The sequence below is a fragment of the Amphibalanus amphitrite genome, unplaced genomic scaffold (genome assembly GCF_019059575.1).
Source record: "Amphibalanus amphitrite isolate SeventyFive unplaced genomic scaffold, NRLGWU_Aamphi_draft 001028F_arrow, whole genome shotgun sequence".
NCBI classification, from domain to species: Eukaryota; Metazoa; Arthropoda; class Thecostraca; order Balanomorpha; family Balanidae; genus Amphibalanus; species Amphibalanus amphitrite.
The window spans coordinates 220,512-242,687 of record NW_024882522.1 but is presented as its reverse complement, the minus strand read 5'-3'; the positions used below and the strand labels follow the sequence as shown (position 1 = coordinate 242,687).

The 22,176-nt window shown below is 48.3% G+C and overlaps 1 protein-coding gene across 1 annotated transcript in view; it reads right to left on the bottom strand.

The window, feature by feature from the left end:
* The window catches only part of LOC122369362 (F-box/LRR-repeat protein 16-like), a 46,839-nt gene that overhangs the window by 8,124 nt on the left and 16,539 nt on the right, over window positions 1–22,176 (bottom strand). The window contains exon 2 of the mRNA XM_043344056.1: window positions 1,254–1,346. Within this exon, the coding sequence (XP_043199991.1) occupies window positions 1,254–1,346 (93 nt within the window). The remainder of the gene's footprint in view (window positions 1–1,253; window positions 1,347–22,176) is intronic.

Here is a 22,176-nt window from a genome sequence, read left to right as displayed (position 1 = left end):
TTTCAAGGTTACTATGCACCTCCCCATCCCGTCCGTCAAAGAAGGCTGGGCGAGGATCAGTTGAGCACAAGAAGCCGACGAGCCGAGGTGACAGAGAAAAGCCGGCTATCAGACCTTCTACGCCTACAACTTCAGCTTCAACGTCACCCACGAGTAGCTCTAGCTGTGGAACATGGAATGTGTTATGTCATGCTATACCTTCATCCAATGAGATTCAAACAAATTGTGTATTATTATGCTGACACGTTTTGTTACGGAGCGAGCGAAGCGAGCGGAGTCTTACGTAGAATAACGGAAATTTCTGAGTATGAGCGGCCGGCCGGCCGGCCGGCCGGCCGTGGTCACGCTTTTGCGAGGCTTATATCTCAGCAATCACTTGACCGATTTACATGCGGTAATTTTTATGGGGTAGCTTCATTCCTTCCACCAAGTATTGGACTATTCCCGATGCATGTGGGTGACCCCTTATGCACGTGCCACGTGCAAAACGAAGAGGTGTCACTTTTGTAATTGTTGCAATATCTCGGTAACTACTTGGCCGATTGCGCTGAAAGTTGGCATGTAGGTAGGCACCCACTAGGCACTGCATATCCATGTGCCAGAGTTGGGGTGCTGCTGCACGTGCGCATGTGCAGGGGTCGTTTCCAGATCTCGAGAACGGCTGGACCGATGGCGCTCAAATTTGGTAGATGGTTAGGGACCGGTTAGTAGGGTGCCGTGCAAAAGTCAGTTGGGACCCATTTTGCACGTGCGCACGTGCAGGGTGCCGCTTCCAGATCTCGAGAACGGCTGGGCCGATTGTGCTCAAATTTGGCACATCGCTAGGACCGGTTAGTAGGGTGCCGTGCACAAGTCAGCTGGAGGTACCCCCTCGAAATTTCGCACGTGCAAGGCTCACCCTCTCGCTCGCTCCGTTAGTCGCCCCAAAAGGCGCTATACTGGTCATATAGTTAAAAGATGATAAATAAAGTTAGCGCGAATAGGTAACCACGAGCCGGGGTGGGCCGTGCAATAAAATGAATACTGTATGGGGTAGCGGGCAATAAGCAAACACCATTGCCCTCTGTGACGTCTCTGTAGCCCTCAGGTGAAGAGCAAGCATTATTGCCATCAGCGACGCCTCGGGCAATAAAGCATTGATCGGTCTTCATTCACCCCAGGGCTACAGTGACGTCACACGGGGAAGTATTTTTTCGATTGCCCGTTACTCCATACAGTATTCAGTATACGCATTTACGCTATTTCAAACTTACCTTTCAGGTTTTCCGCTATGACTTCGATGCCCTCATCGGTGATTTTAGAGCAGCCTGACAGGCTGAGTACACTGAGGTTCGGTAGACTATGAACTGAAACACAGACCCGAGCACATGGTCAGACCATTCTGAACTGAAACACAGACCCGAGCACATGGTCAGACCATTCTGAACTGAAACACAGACCCGAGCACATGGTCAGACCATTCTGAACTGAAACACAGACCCGAGCACATGGTCAGACCATTCGGAACTGAAACACAGACCCGAGCAAATAGTCAGACCATTCTGAACTGAAACACAGACCCGAGCAAATGGTCAGACCATTCTGAACTGAAACACAGACCCGAGCACATGGTCAGACCATTCTGAACTGAAACACAGACCCGAGCACATGGTCAGACCATTCGGAACTGAAACACAGACCCGAGCAAATGGTCAGACCATTCTGAACTGAAACACAGACCCGAGCACATGGTCAGACCATTCTGAACTGAAACACAGACTCGAGCACATGGTGAGACCATTCTTAACTGAACATAGACCCGAGCACATGATCAGACCATTCTGAACTAAAACACAGACCCGAGCACATGGTCAGACCATTCTGAACTGAAACACAGACCCGAGCCGACGGTTAGACTCGGTTTCTTCTCGACCCTGGACGATGGATCGGTGAATCCGGAGGCAGTGCGCAGTGCCTATGTACCTAATTACTGAGCTGCTAAATGAACCCGCGCCCTGCGCGGGGGTGTTTGAACCCCCCCCCCGCGTGGTTTTTCGCGAACATCCACCGCCGTCTCTGGCACAGCTCTGCATACATCTTGTATGCACATGCTATGAAAATTTCAGACCAAGGTCACTCAAGGTCAGGTCGCTAGGTCAAACAAAGTCACCTCACCTTATAAAAAAAAGTTTCAATGTCTGCCATAGCCACACCGAGTGCCCGAGTACTTTGAACTTTTCAGCGATTGATAAGAACAACATTATGTACAAAATGTATGTCTCGGAATTTTGATATCGGTGACCTACAGTCGGGTCACTTTTGCGACCCCTCCATTATAAGTCAATGAGAGAAAATTGAAAAGCGCCTCTTTTGGACGAACGTCATTCTTAACACTCGGGTAAAAATGACACAATGAACTGGAAAATGGCATCAGTGACCCCTTTCTTGTCCCTCAGGTCACGAATGGTAGCCAACAGTTTTTCGCTAATAACTTTTCATAGATGTATGCTAGAGCGGTGAAAACATCTAAGATATGTTCAATTCGACGATACGGATCGACTGATATGCCATATGATCTTTTTCCGGTCAGGTCACGACCTTGACCTGAGTTCCAATTTTCAAGTTGATATTTCAAGACCAAATTTTATTTCATTCGATGCGTCTTGACGAGAGGAAGACGATGCCTGAGTAAAAATAAGCTCGTGCAACGTTTGAGTCAGACGTTATTGCTGAAAAAAATATTCCAAAAAATCGTTACCCCCTGCAGGCAAAACCATTGACCGTAGGTCAAAGCTGAGAGGAATTATCAGAAAGAGCGCTAATAGGGCTATGAAATGCGCTTTTCCGGGGCGCTGTAATTGTATTGGTTTCCGGGTAATGCGCCGGTTTGTTAGACATTGTCGACATTCCACCTGAAAATCGGCGACATTTGGCATTCGATGACCTCTCGTGACCTGGCATTTGACCTGACCAAAGAAGTGATAGAAATGATTTAGTCATTATTTTTGACGCTCTTTCGAATGCCGCCTTCCCCGTAGCGCTATGTGGCCAGGAACCGAGTTAGAGTGGATATCAAATACTCCCCCACCAGCAGGGCGTGGAAATCCAGGAGCCCCAGTGCACCGTGTTTTAACTCGGGCCAAAAACTGGCCAGGACGCGAAACATCAACTATTTTTAAACGTTTTCATTTGGCCACTATCGTGTTCAAAAATGATCAGAGCATCTTCAGCGACGGAAACTTGTAGTCTCTTTACTTTTGAAAACGTTGAAAATGTACAACAAAGTCAGACAACTCTCACAAGCTAAACTTCGGCGCACTTTAAATGATCGTTAGTCTCCAACGTTTCGTTTGAGTCCAAAAACACGTCTGTATCTCCTATAGTTTCTTAGTTACGACCCCTGGCCAGTTCTGGCCCCGAGTTAAGATATAGGCAGTGGAGCATCGGTCAAGCTTGATCCGCACTTCACTCCACAAGGCCTCTTCTAAGGAATTTTCACTGGAGCGGGAAGGAGGGGGCAGAGGCTAAAGGGGCGAAACATAAGGTACCTCAAATCCTGTTTTATACTCATCGGATTTAGGCCACTTATTTTTCGTCACAGTTCTCAAATGACGATTTTTTTCGAAAAGTAAAGTAAATAAGTAGAGGTCGGTACTATTGGCGCCGAACACTGGCTTTGAGGCCCTGATTTTTCGCGATCACTTCTGAATGCGTGGACAATTTTCAATCATGTTCATGAACTAGCCGTTTCAAAACCTGCCAAAACTTTTACTTCAAGTAGAGTTTCTTGTCGCTCTAATATTTGTGGCACAGTGCCATTGACTCGTAATGTTAACCTTTTTCATCCTGGATAGCGGCTAATTCATGCGTCATGACATAGGTCATCCGCCTACCAGGAGCGGCGGTGACCCTGCCCATCAGCGACCTCTGTACAAACGACACTCCTGCCATCTGTAATGGTCTATGAATTTCGCTGATGCTTCACAGTGTATGAATTGACACGGTCACGGAATAGATAAATAGTAAATTTTTGGCAACAGTTATAGGACCATTAACCCATAAACCTACTATTCGCAAATGCTTCGAACAAACGCTTCTTTTTCTCTCTCTCTCCTTCATTTATTTGAACATCTAGGAAGTAATACACACACAATAAGTAAGCGCACATTAGGCATGGAGCTGGCACGGTTCTTTTAGTTTATACGCATCAGGAGCGCAAGCATAACTTCAGTGCCGCGTGTGTCCTTTCAAAGCTGCCTAGGCGACGCATTTTTTTTTTTAACGGGCCGCGAGCCCCCGCCCGCACCCCCGGAAAATCATCTTTCCCGGGGGTGCCCCCTAACCACCGCCCGGGCGAGGGGAGCGCCGACCCGACCCGACAGGCCGGCGCTCCGCCCGCCCGGTCCCTTTCAAGTGGGACCGGTACCCAGGTTGCCCGGATGGGTCATAGGGGCGGGGGCCCAATGCTCGGCAAGCTTAGGGCTCCGCCACAGGCCGGCGTTCAAACACAGTAACGTTCAACAATCTTCCGTTCAAACACAACAAACAGTAACCTAAGTGAGCAAGAAGCAACCAAACAAACAAGTTTTCAAACAGACAACATAACCTACACTCTTAAAGAAACGGAATGATTGCATTTATGTATGTGTGGGCATTTCTGTTTGTACTGGGTTGTGTTTGTGACTGTGTGTGTATATGCATGTGTCGGTGTGCTTGTGCAATGTGTATGTATCAGTTTAGGTGCTTGTGCTTGTGCGTGTGCGTGTGTGTGTGCGTGGGGGTGTGTCTGTGTGTATGCTGATGTGTGCACCGATTGTTTATTATAATAATAATAATAATCCATTTATTTCGCACCGATATTTCACGGTACATATTCACACATAAGAATACACACCAACACAACACACGAACATGCAGACATAGCACAGCTGCGTTTTACCCATTAAGTCAGACATCTAGGTATCAAGATCTAGGTGGTCCCGCCTTGGTCCCGCCTCATCATGCGTTCATTGACTATACGCTCAATGTTCGACATAAATATGTTTTGTATATATTGATATAGACAAGTAGAAAAACACGGAACAAATAGTGCATGGACGCGTTTCGATTATTAAATCTTCATCAGCATGACATAATCACAGAGAAAACAAGATATAGCACACAAACATTCTGTTCGATTCGCCCCGGCTCCCGGTCCACACACTAGCTCTCGTGTCGGTCAACTGTATTGGCTCTCGAGGGGACGACCGGTCAGCCCCGGTGGCCGGCCGTGCCTCGGGCGATTAGAGTGGCCGAAATCAAACCCACAAGTCCGCACATAACACCTCCCCCCAGATAACTATCCCATCACCTCCCCCGCAAGACGTAAACACAGAGGTACAAAGTGATTAACGTCTAACGACAGAGCACTGAGCAGGCACATAACGCCATTAACAGAAACAAAAAAAAAAACTTCCAGAGGCGGAGGACGAGGTCTCCCGGCACCACGCGGGGTGTGGGATGACATATGTCGGACAGTAAGCGATGCGGTATCACGGTATCGTCTGGTATGACTTAGTGCCCCAGCTCACAGATAGATGTTTTGTGCGCTGGCGCTGCCGGTTGCTGCGTCGCGGCTCCGGTGCGTCCGCTGGTGCCGCGGGTGCGTCGGTGAGCGGTGCTGGGGGCTCTCCGACGCCGTCGACAGGCGGCAGCGGAGGCGCAGGCCGCGGGCTGCCGGCGGTCGCCTCTCCGTCCGGCCGGCGCTGCTGCGGTGGTGGAGATTGGGGCTGCGGTGGCGGAGACTGGGAGGCGGCCACGCTCTGGGGTCGCAGGTATCGCCGATTCCGCCACATGAGTCGCCCGCTGGGCAGTCTGATGTTGAAGTCGCGCCTGCTCCCCACGCCGGTCACGGTGCCGGTACGGTCCCATACCTTCGTGATAGGGTCTTGCACTATGACCTTTTGTCCCACTCGGAGTGTTGGGTGTGCTCGCGCAGTCATGTTGTATCGCTCTTCGGTTTGGCTTCTCTGCTGTCGAGTTCTGGCATCACAGGTGTCCGCAGCCTCTTGCCACTGCGCCGCAAACGCGCGGTGGTGGGCCGGAACTGCCGACCTCAGCGGGTGGCCAAATAACACCTGCGCTGGAGAGCGTCCGTCCGCGCGCGGCGTATTCCGAAGCTCGAGCAGAGCGTGGACGAACTCGTCGGTGTCGAGATCACCGTGCTGCGTCGTTTTCTTGATGAGCCGCTTGACGTTCTTGACGGCGGCTTCTGCATGTCCGTTCGACTGTGGGAAGTGTGGCGTGGAGATTTGATGAATGACTCCCCATTTCTTCATGAACTCGCGGGTATGTCGCGCTGTGAACTGTCCTCCGCCGTCAGTTCTCAGTGTCTGTGGCACACCTGTGGCCGCAAACATCTTGCGGAGACATCTGGTGAGAGCTCTGGCTGATGCTTCTCCTCTGACGTGGTACACGGACGGCCAACCGGACAGTCTGTCGGCATAGACCAGGTAGGTCCGCCCGGCCCAGCTGAAGTAGTCGGCGGACACGGCTTGGAAGACGCGTGTCGGCAGCGGCTCCAGCATCAGCGGTTCCTTCTGCAGGCTCGGCAGGTGACGTTGACATCTGGAACAGGCTCCAACGAGGTCGCTGATGTGTTTGTCGATCTGTGGCCAGTAGACCACTTGTCTTGCTCGCCGCTTAGTCCTTTCGATCCCCTGATGGCTGGAGTGCAGACGCTCCAGCGTCACCCGTCTGAGTTGCTGTGGGATCACCAGTCTCTGGCCGCACAGGATGAGGCCGTTGTCGACAGTCAGTCGCTCACGACAGCCCCAGTAGGGCTGCAGTATCGGCTCCAGTTCTCTCCGATGGTCCGGGAAGCCGTGCATGATCGTGTGCTTCAGTGCAAGCAGCTCTGGGTCGCCGGTAGATGCAGCTCTTACTTCCTCTAGAGCGGCGTCCTTGAACGGGCTGGGGTCCGTTTCACTGTCTGAAGCGGTGAGGCTGCTTACTACGGACTGGACTCTCACGCTGATGTCGTGCTCAGCTGCTTCATCCTCCGCCGTCGGTCGCTCGACTGGGGCCCGAGACAGGGCATCGGGGATGGAGTGGAGCTTTCCCTGCCTCCAGCTGGTGACGAAGTTGTACGCGATGAGCTTTTCGCGCAGTCGCCGCAGGCGGGGATTGTCGATTTCTGCCAGTGTTTTCTTGTTCAAAACCGGAATCAGGGGCCGGTGGTCCAGAACCACTTCAAACGTCTGCATACCCCTGAGGTATGTGTCAGCTTTATAGCATGCCCACACGAGGGCCAGTAGTTCGAGTTCAATCACGGCGTAGCGGGTCTCGACATCAGTTAGAAATCGAGAGCCGCACTGTATCAGTCGCCAGTTGCCGTTCTCATCTTGTTGTCTGAGGCAGAATCCCAGGCCTCCGAGACGTGATGCGTCAGTCTCCAGAACAGTTCTGCGCGTGAGATTGTAGAAGTCGAGAATGGGTGGCGACACCAGTGCCGTCTTCACCTTCTCGAACGCTGCGGTGTGCGCTGGTGTCCACAGCCATGCGTTGCGAGGTTTCAGCAGTTGGCGCAGTGGCTCAGCGGCCGACGCGATCTCATCTGAGAAGGCACCAAGTTGGTTTACCAAGCCTAGGAAGGCTCTTAGGTCTGTTATGTTGTTCGGCTGCGGGAAGTGCTTCACAGCTTGCACCTTCTTTTCATCCACGGTGTACCCATCTGAGCTGACTCTGTAGCCACAGAAGTCGACTGTCTTCATGGCGAATTGACACTTCGCTGGGTTTAAGGTGATGTTGTACTCGTCACACCTCTTCAGCAGCTTCCAGACGTGTAGCAGGTGGGTGGAGTAGTCGTCATCCCACGCTAGCATGTCGTCTACCACTTTCACTGTATTCGGGATGTCCCCCAGCGCTTGGTCACCGCGCCGGTTGTAAACGTCTCCCGAGTGGGTGATGCCCATCGGCATGCGCTTGTATCTGTACCTGCCCCACGGCGTGATGAAGCAGGTGAGATCACGGTCTTGTTCCCTCAGCGCCATCTGGTGGTATCCGGCTTTGCAGTCCAGTTTCGTGAAGAAGCTGGCACCAGTGGCGATCGATGACACGGCGTCTTGTGGTGTGCGACCAGGGTGCACTGGCCGCTTCACGAATCGGTTGAGTTTCGTGAAGTCCACTGTGATGCGGCATCCGACGGACTTGCCGTCAGGGTCTGTCTTGGCCACAGGGCACAGTGGGTGACACCACTCTGTCGGATGTTCGACTGCTTCGATGACGTCATGTTGAAGAAGTTCGTCCAGCTGTCGGCGCACGTCGTCTCTCCAGTTGAATGGGATGTTGCGCGCGCTCGTCTGAGCGTACGGCGTCGCGTCATCCGTGAGCTCAATGGACATTGGCTCGCCGACCATCTCCCGTAGTCCTGATTCGATGTCAAACACCTTCGGGAATTCTGCCTTCAGAGCTGCGAAGTGTTGTTGACGGTGTTCATCCGGCGGTATGCCAGTGTGGCATCTCTTCATCTTGCTGATCCATGCCGGTGGCTGCCTCGTGGTTGCTGGGCTGGCTGAGCGGGGTCTGGCAGCGCGCGTGGGTGGCGCAGCAGCTGGCGAACTCCGACTGCGCGCGCCTGCCGGCTCACTGTCCGGTCCTCCAGACGAGTGGTGGCTCTCCAGACGTCTGATCTGCCGAGGGAAACCAGACGGCAAGATGCCGAGCTTCACGCAGTCGTGCCACGACAGGAGAGGCGTGTGAAGTGACTCCATGACAGATATCTCGGCTGAGTGGCTGACGTCTCCAAGAAGCAGCGTCAGGTTACATGTCCCCATGCAGTGCATTTTCCGTCCATCAGCGGTCCACAGTGTCGTCTTCGACGGGCGCAGATCGTCCAGCTCGACGCCCAGAAGCCTGGCTTGGTCTCGTGATATGACCGAGACCTCTGCACCGGTATCAGGGGTCCAGGTGGTTGGAATCGGTCGCCGACCCCGATACACGGTCTCCAGTTCTATGCGTGGGGAGCGCTTCACGCTGCTGTTCTTCAGTCGCACATCTGAGACGTATACGTTCAACAGCGACGCTGCTGTTGAGTCTGCCTCTTCATCCTCCTCGCTTCCACTGACCAGATCTCCGTCTCCGCTGATGCCGGCCACCCGATTGCCGCCAGAGCTCCAGAACTGCTGGCGTCGCCGAGAGGTGGCGCTGGTTCTTCGAGCCTGATTACCATAGGTGGCGCTGTCGGCGCGTCTGGTTCCAGGGCCACGGCTGCGGCCACGCTCCGCGCGCGGGGGCGTGAGCTCGTCACTCCGCGGTCGCTCATGGTCGTGGCGAATTCGCGGCAGACTGCTCCCCGTCGTGCGCCGCCCGCTGGCCCGGCCTCGGCAAGTGACCGCGAAGTGGTCGCGCTCACCACAGCTGTTGCAAGCGCGGCCCAGAGCAGGACAGCGTCTGTCATCGCTGTGCTCCGCCGCGCCGCACCGGCGGCACCGGCTCAGCTGGATCGAGTCTTCACTGGCGAAACGTCGCCGGTTCTTCTCTTGACGGTAGCGAGATATCCGTCCGACCGTCCCTGACTGCGTTATCTCCTGATTGTTGTTGGTGGCGCATTCACAGGCACGACATATGTCCAGCGCTTTCTCAAATGTGAGGTCGGCAGTCTCTAGCATGCGCCTTCGCGCGTCACTGTCGATTGTGCCCACGACGATATGATCCCGGAATCGATCATCGGCACAGTGTTGGCAAAAGTCACAGCACGCTGCTATCTCTCTCAGGGCGCACACATACTCGTCGATGGATTCACCGGGCTGCTGTAGTCTGGCTGTGAAGTCCATGCGGTCGACTATGACGTTGCGTTGGCGACGCAAGTACTTCTGCATGGCCTCGAGGACGCTGTCCAGATCCGCGTCCGCGGGTAGCTGGAGCCCGAAGTCGACGATCCGTGTCCAGTCGTCGTCTAATACGGCGATGAGGGCGGCCTTCTGTTCCGCTGTTGTTAGCTCACGCACACGGGTGAGCAGACAGTATCCGTCGAATTTTCTTCTCCATGTGTCGAATTCGATGAGTGACGCTGATGAGTGCAGCCTGGGGACTGGCGTCCCAGTCGCCGGCAGGCAGATCCGTTGCCGGGAACCGACTGTAGGCGGCACAGCCGCCGCGGCGGCGACACTCTCTGTAACCGCGGCCGCCGCAGGTGCGCTCCCGCCGCCAGTCGCCGCAGGCGCGCCGCCGCCGCCAGACGCCGTAGGCGCGCTGCCGCCACCCGCCGCCGCAGGCGGGCAACCGCCTGCGGCGGCGGGTGGCGGCAGCTCTCGTATTGGCTCTCGAGGGGACGACCGGTCAGCCCCGGTGGCCGGCCGTGCCTCGGGCGATTAGAGTGGCCGAAATCAAACCCACAAGTCCGCACATAACACATTCAAGCTCGTCACAGTGCAATCGTCTTGATTTTAATTTTTTTTTTGCATATGACATATTCACTACTAATCCACCTGTAGGAGAATATCCACGAAAAATGATAGCAAAATAGATCACTGGCATACATATGACACATGGATAACAACAAATTTATACAGTACGATCATGAACAAGTAGGTACTTATACAAACTAATGACGCGTCTTCTTTAAACTATACATCGCCGCTGGTTTAGCCCATTTCATCGAACCCACCCTAATATTAATCGTTTCGTTCATTGCTATAAATGCCGCCTCTGTCGCCTTCCGATTGTCTTTGTTTTTACATAATGCTATAATTTCCGCCCCGCCCCATCTTGGTAAATGATGTGTTTTCTGAGCATGAATTACTACCGCGCTATGTTCTGCGTTGTTTCGCATGTCCCGCTTATGTTCCTTTAATCTAACGTCTAAGCCCCTCCCGGTTTCCCCTATATATGATTTGTCACAAGAACCACAAGGAATCTTATACACTAAACTTTTTTCTTCTCCATTTCTTTTTGTGTGGTTTTTCAGTATATCCCCTACCTTTGTTCCCGAAGAGAAAGCTATTTTAAATCCAGTCATTTCAATCTGTTTCGCTATCATCTCGGCTGGTTTCGAATTGGGAAGTGTTATATATCGTTCGGTTTTCTTCGTCTTTGTTGTCGCGCTTCGCTTTCGAATATTGATAGCTTTTCTTTTCAAGTTGACTAGAAATCCTTTGGGGTACTTTAATTTCGTGAACGATGCCATGATGTGCTGAATCTCTTCATCTATAAACTCTTCACTACAAATGCGATACGCTCTAAGGAAAAACCCCAACACTATCCCACTTTTAACCCGATCATTGTGTCCAGAATAGAAATGTACGTACGACTCTTTGTTTGTAGGCTTTCGATACACTTTAAATTTTGGCTGACTCCCACGTATGATCACAGTATCAAGAAAAGCAATCGTCCCGTTGCTTTCTTTCTCAAGTGTAAACTGAATCTTTTCCTCTACCGAGTTAAGTCTATCAAGTTTGTCCTCTAAGTTCGTTTCTTTTGGCACTACTACGAGAATATCGTCAACATAACGCAACCAAATTACGTTACTGCCCATGATGCCCTGATAATGGTGCTTTTCGAGCCACTCCATGTACAAACATGCCGCCACCGGGCTCAGTGGTGACCCCATGGCTAGTCCCCTATGTTGACTATACTCATCAGACTGAAATTGAAATCCCCCAAAGTTAAGGCACATTGTAAGTAATTTCAAATAGTCATCTTTTGGCACAGGTAACTGTTCGGAGTCCATATTCGCTACTACAGATTTGATTGCCTCTAACGCACCGTCTACCGAAACGTTGGTAAACAAAGACTTCACATCGAAACTAGCCAGGAACTTATCTGATAAGTCCATGTCCTTGATCTTGTCCATGAGATCCTCAGTGTTGCGGAGATGTGCGTCACTGATCGTGCCCAACGTGCTTGAAAGAGGCCTGGCCAAGACCTTCGCGAGTCGGTGTGGAGCACTGCCGATCCCTGACGTTATCGGTCGCATCGGAACATTCGTTTTGTGTAGCTTCGGGAGACCGCGCATTCGTGGTGCAGCAGGCGCCTCTTCTAGTAGATGGAGAAGATTTTTCCCTTTTTCGGATTTCTTGAGTACCTGTCTTGCTTCTTGATTGAACTTCTTACTAATTTTGTCCGTGTATCCCGAAGGTTTCTTTTCTTTCGAAAAGAAAGAAAAGAAACCTTCTTTTCTTTCTTTTCTTTCGAAAAGAAACCTTCGGGATACACGGACAAAATTAGTAAGAAGTTCAATCAAGAAGCAAGACAGGTACTCAAGAAATCCGAAAAAGGGAAAAATCTTCTCCATCTACTAGAAGAGGCGCCTGCTGCACCACGAATGCGCGGTCTCCCGAAGCTACACAAAACGAATGTTCCGATGCGACCGATAACGTCAGGGATCGGCAGTGCTCCACACCGACTCGCGAAGGTCTTGGCCAGGCCTCTTTCAAGCACGTTGGGCACGATCAGTGACGCACATCTCCGCAACACTGAGGATCTCATGGACAAGATCAAGGACATGGACTTATCAGATAAGTTCCTGGCTAGTTTCGATGTGAAGTCTTTGTTTACCAACGTTTCGGTAGACGGTGCGTTAGAGGCAATCAAATCTGTAGTAGCGAATATGGACTCCGAACAGTTACCTGTGCCAAAAGATGACTATTTGAAATTACTTACAATGTGCCTTAACTTTGGGGGATTTCAATTTCAGTCTGATGAGTATAGTCAACATAGGGGACTAGCCATGGGGTCACCACTGAGCCCGGTGGCGGCATGTTTGTACATGGAGTGGCTCGAAAAGCACCATTATCAGGGCATCATGGGCAGTAACGTAATTTGGTTGCGTTATGTTGACGATATTCTCGTAGTAGTGCCAAAAGAAACGAACTTAGAGGACAAACTTGATAGACTTAACTCGGTAGAGGAAAAGATTCAGTTTACACTTGAGAAAGAAAGCAACGGGACGATTGCTTTTCTTGATACTGTGATCATACGTGGGAGTCAGCCAAAATTTAAAGTGTATCGAAAGCCTACAAACAAAGAGTCGTACGTACATTTCTATTCTGGACACAATGATCGGGTTAAAAGTGGGATAGTGTTGGGGTTTTTCCTTAGAGCGTATCGCATTTGTAGTGAAGAGTTTATAGATGAAGAGATTCAGCACATCATGGCATCGTTCACGAAATTAAAGTACCCCAAAGGATTTCTAGTCAACTTGAAAAGAAAAGCTATCAATATTCGAAAGCGAAGCGCGACAACAAAGACGAAGAAAACCGAACGATATATAACACTTCCCAATTCGAAACCAGCCGAGATGATAGCGAAACAGATTGAAATGACTGGATTTAAAATAGCTTTCTCTTCGGGAACAAAGGTAGGGGATATACTGAAAAACCACACAAAAAGAAATGGAGAAGAAAAAAGTTTAGTGTATAAGATTCCTTGTGGTTCTTGTGACAAATCATATATAGGGGAAACCGGGAGGGGCTTAGACGTTAGATTAAAGGAACATAAGCGGGACATGCGAAACAACGCAGAACATAGCGCGGTAGTAATTCATGCTCAGAAAACACATCATTTACCAAGATGGGGCGGGGCGGAAATTATAGCATTATGTAAAAACAAAGACAATCGGAAGGCGACAGAGGCGGCATTTATAGCAATGAACGAAACGATTAATATTAGGGTGGGTTCGATGAAATGGGCTAAACCAGCGGCGATGTATAGTTTAAAGAAGACGCGTCATTAGTTTGTATAAGTACCTACTTGTTCATGATCGTACTGTATAAATTTGTTGTTATCCATGTGTCATATGTATGCCAGTGATCTATTTTGCTATCATTTTTCGTGGATATTCTCCTACAGGTGGATTAGTAGTGAATATGTCATATGCAAAAAAAAAAAAATTAAAATCAAGACGATTGCACTGTGACGAGCTTGAATGTTTGTGTGCTATATCTTGTTTTCTCTGTGATTATGTCATGCTGATGAAGATTTAATAATCGAAACGCGTCCATGCACTATTTGTTCCGTGTTTTTCTATGTTTTGTATGTCAAATGGAGTTATGACACTGAAATCCAAGCCTAGTAGGTTGTAGCGTCTCCGTATTGCGAGGCTAGCTTTCGCAGATAATCCATTACGGCCTATTACACTATTTCTAATACACTGGACAATACCATTACTGCTTTGATTGATGCGACGGTGAAACATGAGCTGTCTTTTAGCCAGAAGCATAGGACAAGTGAGTAATTTGACTCGATGACACAGTTCATGATTTCTGGCTCCAAGGGGCAAATTCATAAGCTTTTTAATACACCGATGATACGCTACATGCATTTCACGAAGAGATCTCTGATTGTTATCAACATTCCATAGTTCACATCCATACATATGTGTACAGTATGACTTAAATAATTTTATAAGTAAACTCTTATTAGCATGCCTGAGCTTTGCATAAAGCATGTTGGTCATATAATACATTGAACGCTTTACCCTTCGAATATCGGGCACATCACATAAGTCATTAGAAATGATATGGCCAAGGTATTTAAATTGACTGACCCATTTCAGATTCTCACCACACAGTGCGATTTTTGGCTCCTTAGAGTTCATTAAATGACTAGCTTTATAAGGCTTCCTAGGGTTAAAAACCATGCACACAGTTTTTTGCACATTAAACCTTATATCTCTGGACACAGCAAAACATTCACACTGATCCACCAGAGTCTGAAGCCCTTGTCTGGTGGGGGATAGAAGCACTATATCATCCGCATAGGCGACGACACTGACGGCACAATCGCCAACAAAACATCCAGTTCGAAGGGAACGCAACTTAATCAACAGATCATCAATATATACATTGAATAGCAATGGGGAAAGGTTTCCGCCCTGTCTTACACCATTCTGGATGGAAAATGACACTGATTCCCTACTGGCCCATTTGACACTCATTCTCTGATGCCCGTACCAGTGAATAAGAAGTTTCAAATATATTGGGGGAACTTTTCGTTGATCAAGTATCTTAAAAAGCGTGGCATGACACACTCTGTCAAACGCCTTACTTGCATCTAAAAAGGACACATACACCGAACTGCCTCGCTCTGTGTAATAGTTCACTGTCTCTTTAAATGCATAAACAGCATGAGATGTCGAATGGCCATCCTTGAATCCAAATTGGGATTCACATGTCTTTAAGAAGGGAGCTAGCTTTTCAACCAGAATAAGTTCTAACACCTTTGATATCGTTGTCGAAAGGGCTATAGCCCTATAATTTGATTTGTCGTCCAACGCACCATTCTTATTCTTGACAATGGGGACTAACAAAGAATAAATTAGGCTGTCAGGAAGCATACAATGATTTAGCATGCAATTGAATAAATGTGCCAAAAGACATGGCAAAGATTCTGCATGTAGATGTAGCAGGTGGTCAGCAGACACCCCATCATGTCCAGCTGTTTTCCCACTTTTCAGCTGACGTAGAGCAGAAAGCACGTCTTCATCAGTTATTGGTGATGTCATATTAGCCCTACCAGATGGTAGGTCAGCGATGACAGCAAAGTCACTACTACAGCTACGATCATTAAAAACTGACATGAAATATTCCTTCCACATAGCTAAAATCTTTTCATCGCCAGCTATATTACCAAAGCTCAGAGGAAGGGAAACACCACCGCCCAAGTGTCTCTTAACCCTCGCCCGTAAACGGCGATCTGCCACCTTCGCCCATGCAGGGGGGGGGGGGTTGGTGCGACCCCCCCCCCTGGCGTTTGAAAACGGAGCGTCGTAGAGCTTAGCGGAAAAGACCAACGGATTGCTCTCGCCGAGATCTCGCGATTGGTGGTATATTTTTGGTCTTAGGTCAACATTTGACCTACTTTTGACCGGTCAAAGGTCAAATTTTCGGAAAAATAGACTTTTTTCAACTTTCCGCGGCGATTGCGGCAAAACGGTGGGAGATATCGACTTGAAACCTTCACTATCGTGTTCCTTGATCAATTCTCTATCGTTTGGTATGTATTTCGTTTCCCTAGCTCTAAAAATGGCGCGTTGGGAGCGCCGGAAGTCGGCAAGGTCACAGTCGGCGGCAGAAATTCGAAAAATCAAAATTTAAATTTTTGAAATCTGATTGTATTTTTGGATTTGGGAGGTCCATTTGCTCCCTATAGAAGCTAATATTGCTGCATATTCCCATTGAGGTGACAAGAATTAGCAAAATAGTGGTTCGGGCGCTTTTCAAAAATAGTACCGGACGCTGTTCCTCTTGTGACGTCATAGCTCCGTGACCTGACCTGACCCGGTCAAGTTTCTTATACCATATGATAGCCAATACTTGCCCCAACATGCATGGGAAGTTTCATCACGATCCATCAACCGATGTCCGTACCACCGGCAGGAAACCTCGGGCGTTGGCACTCAGTTTGTGAAAATCCGGCCGGAGGCTGTTCCCTTTGTGACGTCATAACTCCGTGACCTGACATGACCCGGTCAATTTTTTTTATCAAAAGATGCGCAAGGCTTGCCCCATAAGGTACCCAAAATTTGGCAGCGCCGCCCGTTTTTGCACTATTTCCGAAAAACCTTAGGGGGGGTTGCACCAACCCCCCCCTACATGGGCGAGGGTTAAGCAATAACCAGAAGCGATCTAGGCTCTGGGCCGAAAGAGAATAAGCCAGCTTATTGGCTAAGCGCCGATCTTCCTCCCTTTTACATTTCCTCATGGCATATTTAAAACTCAGCCTAGTCAGTCTCATGTGGGAAGCAGCTGCGCCTTCCTTAGGAGAGCTACAACGCCTCCAATCAAGAAAAGCTTTGCGGGCTAAGTCATGCTTAAGCTTAACACTTTGATTCCAGCCAGAAATGGCCTTTGAGTTCCTTTGCCGAACTAACGTTTGTGGAATACATTGGTCTGCACCGGATGTGATTACCTGAATCATAGTATTGTAAATATTGGAAATACTATCAATATGCTGAGCACTATTGCAGTTTACTGTACAGTCTCCTTGGAGATCGTCCGTGATAGTTTCAAAGTGGGGCTGTATCCGTGTAAACACGTACTGATTATATGCTGTTATTGCTGCCTCGGTCGGATTCCCCCATTGCAACTTGGCACGCCTAGGCTTAGGAGGGACAGGTTTAACTATCGCAGACGGTACAACCTTAAATGTAACGCACAATGGCATATGATCGATTGCACTAATCTGATAACTGATTGAAATATCCTCAATACAATTATGCAAATTCTGGTTCGTTAGACAGTGATCTAACCAAGATGTAGAGTAGTTAGCAGCACACACATATGTGTATGTACTACTTAACCCTATTAGTGGCAGGGGGGGGGGGTTGTTTTTATCCACCCCTCAGGTTTTTCGGGAATATCTCCGAAACCGCTGAAGCTACGATGCTGAAATTTTCTGACTTTTCCTAAAACTAAATTGGGCACATTCCCTGAAAATTTCAAGTTCATAACTTTACCAGGGGTGGCTCCAGAGCACTGGGAATTGGGGGGTCCTATTCGTGAAGCGAGTCATTTGGGCGAAGATCACGATGCTGCACCAGTTTTACGAACAGTGAATGAAAGGTATCATGTGATAACATATACAGTTATTGTGCATCCTCTTTTGACACATTTTTGCTATAATAGGCGGATCCAGGCGTCCAAAAAGGGGGGTTATGTTTTACCTCCCAACATAGGTGCCCTGACACCGCCTATGCATGACCAATACAATTGTAGTCGCTCTCTCATAAGAAAATTGTAACATAACAAGACCATTACCACCATTTTTAGAAACAGTACCAACAAAAACCTTATTTACTATACTTTTTGTGTACCCCCAATCTCAATGATCTGTATCCGCCTATGATTTTTGAAAATGCATATTTTTAGGATCCATGTGAATTCCTGGTTCATTTTCTATCGATCGGCAAAAGTTGCGTTAAGATTGGTTCAGAAACCTGGCCGTGATAAACAGTCTAAAATGTATCTGCAATTTGCCCGTTTTTACCCCCCTCTACCCCCCCCCATTGACATTTTTTAATTTTCATTTTTAAGAAATGTAGATCACGTTGAGCGAAATCGAATGCCGTTTGAATTTTGAAAATCGGCCCGTTAGATCTCGAGATATCAAGGGGGGTCGTAAACAGCCCCCCTGCCACTAATAGGGGTAGCCAGGAGCCTGCCACTAATAGGGTTAAAGGTCCCAACAATTGCATATCTGACATTATAAGATTATTATCCTCACAAAACTCGAGAAGTTCCGACATAAAACGTGAACCATATCCATTGGCGTTACAATCGCCTAGTATTCCATATAAACAAGTTTGGGCGCGAATTATTTCAAGTGCGCATGTGAGCTCGCCGAGACACATGCAAAACTTCTCATAGCTATCCAGGTCCCTATAGTTTGTAGGAAGGTAAACATTGATTAGAGACACGAGACCCACGTTTGTTACTATATCCAAGCGCATACAGCGATCGTTGAGAACCTTAACTGCAAGCGATGGTTGAAGAACCTTTCTCCACAAAATAGCTACCCCACCAAATGGTCTACCATACAATAGACCATTACCAGAGTCGAAGGAGGTAGTTCCTAGACCGCTGAAATGTTCATGAACGTTATTCAACGTATGCAATTCGAACTTTGCAAGCCATGTTTCCTGAAGAAACACAATGTCGTGGCTGTCACAAATAGTTCGAAGCTCAGAGGAAGACGATTTTAGGGACTGGCAGTTGAATGAGCATACTCTTAGCATAGAGGATGCATCTATCTAGTGACATGAGCTGTTATGCGATCTACACTAGCACTCCTAGCCATTGGTTTGCCCTGATGAAGCTGTCGATCCTCAGTTTGATCTGCAGCTTTAGCCCCCTTGGGATGGTAAAACCTTTTGATTGATACATGAGAAGGCCACTTATCTGGGATCATGACACGATCCTTAGAATCAAGGGGTATGGTTACTTTGTACCCCTTGTACCCGTACTTCTCAGCACAGTGAGCGATCTCAGTGATCTCAGTGACGACCGATTTGTCTGCGCCCGGGCCCAGCAGCCAGTTCACATGTGATCGGACTGCCTCACACGTGGTGCTCGTGTGGAGGCGACCAACGAAGAGATGTGCTACTCGAGGTGGTGGTGCGACGCCTCTCAGCAGCGTCGAGGAGCTTACCCCAGTAATCACAGCCTTACTGCGACTGGAAGGCCTCTTCCGTCGGATGACCTCGGTAAAGCCGTCATTGTCGGTGTTGGCAGCCCGAAGTCCAGTCTGTGCGGTCGTCTGCGACATCGGCCGTGAAGATCCCGAAGCTGTTTCTTGCTGCCAATGTGCAGCTGACGGGAGCGATCCTCGCGCTCTTCTCCAATGACGATGGCTGCTGAGTCCCCGGTCTTGGAGAGGGCCGCTCCAGGGTTGGCGATGGCACTGGTGGCCGTGCCAAGGTAGCGGATGATGACGGCGCCGCCGGAGCGGATGACGTGCCGGCAGCTTGGGCGTACGTCAGAGGCGGAGTGGACATGGCCGGCTGCGTTTGCAATTCCAGCATCGCCTGCTTTAGGCCTTTCATCTCGTTTTGCATCTGGGCAAATTGTCCAAGAAGAACGGACATGTCTACATGCTCAAGTGAGGCCGGTGGGATATTGCCTAAATCTACCGCGTAAAACCTTGGTAGAATAGCCCCTTCACGGTCACATACTTGTAGCGCCTTCATGATATCTTCCATGTCTGCACGGTTCTTACAGTTGGAAGACGTACTTTTACGCCTTATCAGCCGAAGATCTTTCCTTGATGGGAACAGCTCATTGATAGCTATTTGCCATAGTGCTTCTTTTGCTGCATTTATTTCTTCGCCACTGTAGAAGTCGGTACATTGCTTAACAATCGCTTCAAATGGGGTGTTCTGTGACTTGTTAATGCAGAAGCACAATAGTTCATTTTGTACACAAATTTCAGATATATTTTGATTGCTTGCCATCTTGGAACATATGACAAATAATAGTGGGTCCGTTTGCAGCTAGCCGTGCCGGTTACTTCTCTGTGTGTTACCGTGCAACATGTCCATTACAGATACGAGACAGGCAAGACAAACAATCCGACCCACTTTCTTTTGGGCTTTTTGAGTTTTGACACTTTTAAGGGCAGTGTTCTTGGCTACTCACGTGCACACGTCGAAAAATCAAGAGCGAATAACTATTCTTGGATTGAAATGTTTTGGAAATTATTCCAAAATATTATACATTTCAAATGCTTATATCTTGTAAGCCGAAGATAAATTCATTTGATATCAATATTCACCGCATTGTCCAAAAAATTAGGAACAGAAAGATGTGAATTTTAGTTCAAAGCAACGCTCATTTACGCAGAAATAGACAGGAAATCGGAGCCCAATAAAACACGTCCGATCCACACGAGTCGTCCACATCTCTCTCTTTATGTGTCCACTAATTCAATATACCCTGATGTGTCCATATTACATGAAATCATGATCTGAGAAGCTTGTACCAAAAATGCAGCCAAAAAACTTCACGAAAAGTTAATTCAGCTTGCCTAAAACGCAATTATTTTAGATGACCTCGGTTGACCTTGACCCTGACCTTAGCATCTGTACATCGTCGAACGACATGTTCCATGATAGGTGGGAACTGGAAAGTAAGACTGGCAAAAAAGGACGAAATCAAGGTGTCAAAAGCTGACATGGCCGATAGCCAACGCAAGATGTTGAAAATTGGTCATTTGGGTCATGGCATGACCTGAAATACAAGGTCATATCTTCGAAACAAAAAACCACAGAAACTTGAAATTTCCAGTGGACATCAAGAAAAGATAGAGAAGCAGCTATACGAAAAATCAGGCTTCTAACTCTAAAAATTTTGAGTGCAGAGCAGAAAAACTACCTGGGGGGTGGCAACCTTTCTCCCCCTCCATGTGCGGGCGAGGGTTATAGAAAGAACACCTTTCTAGTTTTTTGCATGTCGATTCGCAATGGCCAGAAATTTATTTTGAAAAATTAATAACACCACAGAATTGGTCGTAACGACCGCTAAAGGCAATTGAAAAAAGATGACGAATTTTTCTAAAAAAAAAATTCTTTGAAATTTTCAAACCCCGTTAGGCTTGTTCCCCACCCCTTGTGGTTTTTCCTGAATAGCAAGAAAACAGCCGTGCGCAGCGCCACCAAATGTTCAATACCTTCCCGGGCATCAATTTGACACCTTCACACAAAATGTCAAGTCTTAGGTCACCTTAAAGGTAGTGTGCCACCTTTGAAAGATTTCCCATTTTATTTTTCCTAGGATAAGAAGCTTCTGTTTTTACCTAATATCGCAAAAAAATCAAAAATGGGCCTGGATTAGTGCCTTTTTCTTCTAAAAGTTTTTCGGTTTTTAGATATGTATAACAACTGTAGTGGGCGCACCTGCAAACAGGCGTCGGGCAACAATCGCGAATGCGGCGCACTTGTGACAATAAGCAAAGGTCATTATAGTGTTACGACCATACGACGTACGGGAATGAGTTATCAGCTGTCTAATCGTAGACAACACAAGGTCGAGCCTTAAACTGTAAGCCCGTATTGTATTGTTTCTTTTATTTGGCTGTCGAACATTATCTATGGTTTGAAATATGATTTTATGTAAAATAATTGATATGAAAAAGCCGTCTTATAAGTTATGACCCCATTTCACCACACGCAAGTGGCAGAAATGACAATGATCAGCTGACGCATTTTTCTTGGCCGAAGTCAGAGCGCGCGGCCCGACGCACCACGCGTATTTGGAAATTCCGACCTCGACGAGCATCAGAAGCCACCTAACAGGCGTGTTCGAAACCGCAGGAGATGATGATGAACGGGTTTATCGAAACTTGATTGGATGAGCATATCGGTAATAGCGATTTCAGTGTGTGCATTTATTGTTCATAGTGGTGTGAAATGTGGTTGGGGTACGACCGACAACCCGTCGGGGCGAATTTCGCACTGGGGTACTCAAAATTTGAAGAATTTAAGACGTTTCCATGAGTTTTGAAGGTACGGATAAGTTCTAAAAATCCGGTTCTCCTTATCTGGGCCATTCACTCCATACGGTCCAAGAAAGCTGGCACACTACCTTTAAGTCAGAAGTTATTGAGGTCACACTGAGGTCATGTTCGAGCGAAAATGAATAACAAACATGAACTCTTGAAACGCTCACAAAAGGTACAGTTACCAAGCCATTTCAAAGTTTTTTTTTTATACATGGTCATGTAGAG